Source organism: Nansenia antarctica (assembly GCF_963989245.1).
Source record: "Nansenia antarctica genome assembly, chromosome: 1".
In the NCBI taxonomy this organism is placed as follows: Eukaryota; Metazoa; Chordata; class Actinopteri; order Argentiniformes; family Microstomatidae; genus Nansenia; species Nansenia antarctica.
In genome coordinates, this window is record NC_137674.1 from 102239257 (window position 1) to 102247071 (window position 7815).

The 7815-nt window shown below is 40.2% G+C and overlaps 1 protein-coding gene across 1 annotated transcript; it reads right to left on the reverse strand.

The window, feature by feature from the left end:
• On the reverse strand, nucleotides 1-3632 carry LOC308155285 (GPI ethanolamine phosphate transferase 1-like; the record flags this gene model as incomplete). Its single annotated transcript, XM_080528575.1, has 5 exons — nucleotides 3529-3632; nucleotides 3176-3249; nucleotides 2920-2962; nucleotides 2608-2660; nucleotides 1-94 (listed from the first exon to the last, which is right to left on the reverse strand). Exons 1-5 carry the CDS (start codon nucleotides 3550-3552, stop codon nucleotides 1-3), a joined length of 288 nt encoding a protein of 95 aa, XP_080384701.1. The 5' UTR covers nucleotides 3553-3632.
• Between the last annotated feature and the right edge of the window lie 4183 nt (nucleotides 3633-7815).

The window sequence follows — 7815 nt, forward strand, 5'->3', positions numbered from 1 at the left end:
TCAAATCAGGCTGGAGATCTCTCTGTTCAGCAGGGTAACGGGCAGCGCCTCTTTGGCTCCCTCTAGTGGATCAGTCCTCACATTGCAGCGAGCCCTGAAGAGACAGGAAGAGACCACCCTTCTATCCATCACATACTGTACATACATTACATGCACACACACACACACACACACACACACACACACACACACACACCAGGGATGCAAACTGGTGATGGCCAAAAAGGTGACAAAAAAACTCAAATGTTTGGCCGGAAAACAAAGAACATTTATGAAAATTGTTGACCTATTTTGAGGTAAAAACGGCTAAAACGGCTAAAAGGTGACAAGTTTGCACCCCTGAAATATTAATCTCATCTGTCCACAAGACCTTTTTCCAGACCTCTGCAGGGTACAGGTCATTTTACCAAACTGTAACTAGTGGTTTGCACTTCCCAGTGCACTTTCCAGAATAAATATCAGATGTCAGATCTGAATTTGGTAAAACTGCATTCTGTTACAATGCTCCTTCAACTTGGAATGTACTTCAGAAAAAGTTGAAACTTAGCATGTTCATTCCACTCTCTGATTTTAAACTGTGTGTTACAGAGACTTTGAATCATACATGCAAATGTGCTTGGGTTATCTTTTATAGCCTGTATCTGCTCACTGTTTCTGTTGCTTGTTTGTTGTATTCGGTGCACCTGACAAAAGATCAAAAGTCAGTGCAAAACTTGATTCTCTCTCTCTTCACAGTAAAAAACAGGTCAGAAATCTTGGTGTAATTCTAGACTCCGATCTAAACTTCAACAGCCACATAAACTCAATAACTAAATCAGCCTACTATCACCTGAAAAACATAACAAGAATGAGAGGTTTCATGTCCAAGCAAGACCTTGAAAAACTCATCCATGCATTTGTTTCGAGTAGACTTGATTATTGTAATGGTCTACTAACAGGCCTATCTAAAGGAGCTGTTCGTAAATTGCAGCTCATCCAAAACGCCGCTGCTAGGGTCCTAACAAAAACAAAGAAATTTGAACACATTACACCAATCCTGAGATCCCTGCACTGGCTACCAGTCTCTCAGAGAATTGAATTCAAAATCCTCCTAATTACATACAAATCACAAAATGGTCTTGGACCAAAATACATATCAGATCTCCTCCCACCCTATATTCCCGCAAGGTCCCTAAGGTCAGCTGAGACAAATCAGCTAATAATTCCAAGAGTAAAAACAAAACACGGTGCAGCAGCTTTCAGTCACGCTGCTGCATGCTCCTGGAACAAACTCCCTGAAGAAATCAAACAGGCCCAAACCCTTAAAATATTTAAATCTAAGCTAAAAACCTTCATGTTTTGCACCAGTTATGATTAAACACAAACACTTCTATCAATGTCTTTTTTCCATTAACTATTGTCTTTTTAAATGTTTTATCTATTTACTTCTTATATTTGCTTTTATTCATTGTAATTTTTATTTTCTTATGCTCCTCTTGTGGAGGGATGTGGAGGGATATGGAGTGGTGTAGAGGGATGTAGAGGGATGTAGAGGGATGTGGAGGGATGTAGAGGGATGTAGAGGGATGTGGAGGGATGTAGAGGGATGTGGAGGGATGTAGAGGGATGTGAAGGGATGTGGAGGGATGTAGAGGGATGTAGAGGGATGTAGAGTGATGTGGAGGGATGTAGAGGTATGTAGAGGATTGTAGAGGAATGTGGAGGGATGTAGAGGGGTGTAGAGGGATGTAGAGTGATGTAGAGGGATGTAGAGGAATGTGGAGGGATGTGGAGGGATGTAGAGGGTTGTAGAGGGATGTGGAGGGATGTGGAGGGATGTAGAGGGTTGTAGAGGGATGTAGAGGGATGTAGAGGGATGTAGAGGGATGTGGAGGGATGTAGAGATATGTGGAGGGATGTAGAGGGATGTAGAGGGATGTAGAAGGATGTGGAGGGATATGATTACACAAACACAAACACTTCTATCAATGTCTTTTTCCCATTAACTATTGTCTTTTTAAATGTTTGATCTATTTACTTCTTATATTTGCTTTTATTCATTGTAATTGTTATTTTCTTATGCTCCTCTTGCTGTATTTTTAAATAATGCATGTAAAGCACTTTGAATTGCCCCTGTTGTATGAAATGTGCTATACAAATAAACTTGCCTTGCCTTGCCTTGTTGTTATTTTATGATGTATATTGTATGTTTTTATACTGTATGTGGTAATGGCGAATGGCTTCCTTGACTTCTATTGATGCCTCTTTTATCCTCATGTTAACAGGCATCAATAGCAGACCCCAAAGGCAAACACAAAGCCCAGAATCAATACTAGACATTGACAGCTGTCTTACGCCGGCACAAATGATGTGATGGAACACACCTGACTAACCAGAGACACCTGTCAAGACAATTTTCCCATGACTAATTGTCCCACTTACTAGTGTTGTATTTTCTAAATGGTGAAATCAATACGTTAAAATAAAAGCTGAGAATCTCTACTTTAACCTCATAGTAAATTATTGGACTTCAGGAGTATAGAACCAAAAGAATCCAAAAAGCTTCACTGTCCCATTAGCCTACTTATGATCAAAAATAAATACAAATCTGTTTCCCAGCTGACCAACCTGGTGCCAATGTCCAACCAGCTGCCATAGTCCTGAACCAGGAAGAAAAAGTGCTGCAGAAGAAAGAGAGAGATTAAGCAGATGAAGGGAAATCTATTCCCATATTCAAGGTGGAATAGTCAACTCTATTTTCCCAGTGGCAACTCATGGTACTGCAAAGGCACTTAGCTAAAAAACCCAAGATCTACCTCCCTAGTTTACAAACAAATGCAAGGGCAGCACTTAAGACCCAAAATGAAAGTTATATGGAAAAAAATTGTTAGGGCTATGGAGCAATTCTTTAATGTCAATTTCTGAGCAAGCATGTCTTACCAGAGCCATTAGGTCTGAGATGACCAGGACGATGAGGAATAGACTGGAAATAAAATAACAACAAAGAAAACCAGAATGAATTACCTTTTGAATCAAAGGCAGCAACCGTTTTCTTACCCTAGTTACATTGAAACATGACACGTCCATCATAAGACAATGTTACATCACTGAAACGTGACATGTCTATCACGTTTGAGGAGGAGTGAGTAACTCGGTTACACTCAAAATATCTAGTCTGGGCTCAAGACTGGGTTACCTTCTAGTTGACAGCTGAGTGGAGACTTGGATGCTCTCGAACGTACACATCACAATCACAAACGGGATGATGACCTTGTAGAAGGAACATGGGGGCCTTAGCCTAAATGGGTCACACATATCCACTTAGACTTAACACTCGAACAGCCTACATCTTTAGAATGTAAATCTGCTATTTACACACAATGACCACTAGTTGGCCGCTTGTAAATTAGCCTGCTTCCTACACAGAAAAACTGCAAAATAGAGCATTGTTTTCTTTAAACCTATTTTCATATGGTGTGTGCGTAAGTGTGGTTGAATATGTGTGTGGTTTGATAGGTGTGTGTGTGTGTGTGTGTGGGGGGGGGGTACCTTCCACATCATCAGTCCTCCCATGATGAAAGGGTTGAAGACTGTGAGAAAGCAGTACACAGAGGCTGGGTCAAAACTAGTTCAGAAAGAGAGAAAGTGAGAGGGAATAAGAGAAAGCTCCACTCTTCTGTATAAAATAATACAGAGTGGGAATTAATAACTTTTATGATAACTCATAAAAAAAGGGTTTCATAGCCTTAGTCTTTCTTTTACTGTAACTGTTAATGGATGCTATGTTCCCTGTGCCAAAGAATGCTGTGATTATGAAGAAAACCTGACAGGAAATGTCAAGGAAAAAATCAATGGACTGGTAATAGGCCTAATGTATGCCTCAATCAACTAGGGTACAATTGCAGTGCTCAATACTCAACAAGATTCTAATCACTCAATATAATCTTAACATGAAAATTACTTTTCATCTTTTGTAAAATCTCCACAGTCCACAACTCAAGCTTAGTCACACCAAACAGCATGTAGAGCAACAGTATCAAGGAAAACATACAGGGCCTGAACATTTTGCAAAGCTGAAATAATCCATTTGTTTTCATCGCTACCATTTGCCCTCATCAGCAAACTTGTAGGCAACTTTTCCTGTATTTTATTCTGACATTTTATTTTTCAGACTTTTATTCTGAAATGTTATTTTTTTATTCCACGAAGGTCGATTATCTTCTAATCCGTGATAAAGTTCTAATCGTCGATAATTTTATCTTGCATTCGGTTCCATCAATGTGGCTCAAATAATTCACTGTTTGGTTGCTATGCAACATAGCCTCCCGAGTTATTCTGGTCGCGAGCAGGCTAGGCTGGCTAAGGTAATGCGTGCGTCAAAAAAGGCTCACAGGTGGAAACTACATCCCGAACGACAGTTCCTTAAGTGTCTTTTAGGAAATATTAGTTCCCACTTCACACGAGATAGATAGATAGATAGTTTGACTGTGTGATAGATAGATAATTTGATAATTTGAAAGTGTGATCGATCGATAGATAGATAGTTTGATTGTGTGATAGATAACCTGATATTTTGAAAGTGTGATAGATAGATAGATCGATAGATAAATAAATTAAAAAGTGTAAAAAATAAAATGAAATAAATAGGTATGTCTATTAACTTGCATTGCTTTTGCTTTTAATAATTGTCACAGCGGTCTGGCTGGCGCAGTGGTTAAGGCAACCAGCTAGAGTTCCGAAGGTTGCGAGTTCGAGACTTGATTTTAGTGGTTTTTAGTTTTTTTTTTTACATTTAACCGAAGCCTTCATGCAAAGGCTTCAAACATCATTGTAATCGTGTCAGTTCTTGTAAATTAGCCTGCACCATAATTTTATAGCCTACATACTTTTTTAGATGAGATTTTAGATTAGATTCAGACAACGAAATGCAGTAAAAAGTGTGTCTGAAGAGGGATTTGAACCACCGATTTAAAATGACGAATAAATACTATGGCAGCGGTCGATACCACTAGGCCATTGTGACGATATGACGGCTTGTAGCCTGCTGCTGATATCACCACAGTAGTAAATATTAATTTATTAAAATATGAACATATAACAATAACTGGGGCTAGTATGACCTACGCATTTAATCGGTCAGCAATTTCTTGCCAAACCATTTCCCTCGCCTTGTTAATTGCGGCAGTATTGCACTATTTTACATCTTATTTTTCCGTCTTCATAAAGATCAATAATTCGGAATGCTGCGCAAATGTAGGACCCTGCAGAGTGGAGTATCTTCATTTCGACAGATCGACTCTTCGGGGCTCTTTATGTCTGCGTGCACGCGCCCATATCGAGGATTTCTAAGCCGGTGTTCTGTGAACACTCATGATACAAGCCTGATCCTCGTTCGAGGAATCACCTGAGGCTTGAATTCCAATCCCGAGTTGCCTGATCGCCTGATTTATTTTAATCGGCGATATACTAATCAACGTTAGTGGAACGGCCCCCAGGTCCCACTCCAGACTCTTTTTGGGCCCAAGCACAACACACACAAAACAAGATTTTGAGGACTTGGGGAGAGCAGGGAGGAGCAAACTATCCACTAACCTGAAGGGCGAGTTTCCTGACATGTTTCATCATCAAACCGGCATGACTACTAGTGACTGAAACAATCTGTCCATAATAGTTACGTTTTTTCTGCAGTCGTCTTAGTAACACGACTTTGAAACTAGCAAAGGAGTTGTGTGATTGAATGTGAGCCATTCATTTAGTTAGGAACGCTAGTGGTTAGTTAGGAAGGACAGTAGGAGAGAAAGAGGGAAAGAGGAAGAGGAACAGGAACAAGAAGAAAAGAAAAGTAAAAAGAAGAGAAAGAAAAGAAAAAGACAAAAGAAAGAAAACATTGACAGGTTCAATTGTACCACCTTAAATCAGGTAGTAATTATCAGTGACCTTTATTGGAGGGGCCAAAGTGGTCCTTGGGGCGGTCTGTGTCGGCCGCCAAAATATAGTTACTCAACAAACTTTCCATTGGCATGGGAGCCATATTGACAGTGGTCCCATTGGTTTTGGAAAAACGAAAACAAACAGAAAAACACAGACATCTGAGCACACAAGCTGTAAGATTGCGTCAGGGCAGAGGGGGGAGATGTGGCTGTATGTGGCTGCAAGGACACACAACACAGGTTCTGCAGGAATAATCATAATAATCGAGAGTGTGACTAAAATGTGCATCTGGTGTAATTGAAGTTAAATGGAACTAAAAAGTTGAACTTTTGATGGCATTGTCTTACAAATTTGATCGTTGCATCTCAGTATCTCAATCTGACAATTGCTTCTGGGGAAATTGTAAAGTATGGTTCAACACTCCAAAAGAGGGACAATAATGGCATGGGTCACTGGTGCAGAGCCTTCGAACTACAGATCTACACTGTTTAGAGTGTGGGGGCCTATTCGGGGTGAAGATGACATTTTGGGAAATCACAGCTGATGTCTCAATATGTCCCCCACTGTACCATACCTACAGGTGTGTCTGCAGGGAAAGATATGAGTGTTGAAACCAGGGGGGGGGTTATAACAGAAAGTGTGGAGGTTATAAGAGTTTTGCCTGAAAGTTAGAGCTAAATGTAAATGATTAGGTTTCAATGGGAAGTGGGAAAAAGTAAAATGAGAAAAATAGCAGTGTTGAATAAAAACATGTTTTGAGAAAGGATACAGTGGTGTTTGAATTTTCGAAGATACTGCTTGGTTGGTTTGTGTCCTGTGTTCCAGACAACAATCTGATTGGAGCTGGAAGAGTGCGGCCGATGAAACCAGGGGGGGGGGACAACCAGGCCTCCTGTTCTCACACGGCCCAGCAGAGGACTTGATCGGGGAGAGCCGAGACGAGTCTACAGGGAGAGCCGAGACGAGTCTACAGGGAGAGCCGAGACGAGTCTACAGGGAGAGCTGAGACGAGTCTACAGGGAGAGCCGAGACGAGTCTACAGGAGGAAGGGGGAGATCCACCTCTCTTCGAAAGATTAAAGATTGAATATCGAACATTGGGAATATTGGACTGTGGAAAATTTTAAAAAATGCAAATTGATTAACCTTTCTTCCCTAGGTGACTCTGGTGAATGGGAATGTGGTGTAGGTTAATAGGATGTAAACAATATGGTTATGAGATTGCTAATCCCTTTTTTACAGTAAAAGTGTATGCATTAAAGATTAGACAGGGTAGGCTGTGGCCTTTGACCAATGTCTACTAATCAGGCTGTTGAAAAATACTTTTCTAAAAACAAATTACTTGTTTTGGTTAGATTAGGTTAGATAAGGTTACATAAGGTTAGATAAAGTTAGATAGGGTTAGATAAGGTTAGATTAGGTTAGATAAGGTTAGATTAGGTTAGATAAGGTTAGATAAAGTTAGATAGGGTTAGATAAGGTTAGATTAGGTTAGATAAGGTTAGATAGGGTTAGATTAGGTTAGATAAGGTTAGATACAGTTAGATAAGGTTAGATAGGGTTAGATTAGGTTAGATAAAGTTAGATTAGGTTAGATAAAGTTGGATTAGGTTGGATAAATTTAGATGAGGTTAGAAAGGTTAGAAAGGTTAGATAAGATAGATCCTGACGATGGTCTTTTTTTCATACGTGATACTCACATGACTACGTCTTCATAAGAGATCCGACGCTGTGTGACTCCTACAGTTATGTAACTGACGTCAGGGCGAGGCAACTGACACCCTGTTTCAGAACTTTTTTGTAGACGCCGAGTCAAACACCATAAACGACTTGTTGTTGATGATAAGACACAGGGGAACACCGGACATGCACACGGGCAAGGACACACACAGACACATGCACACAC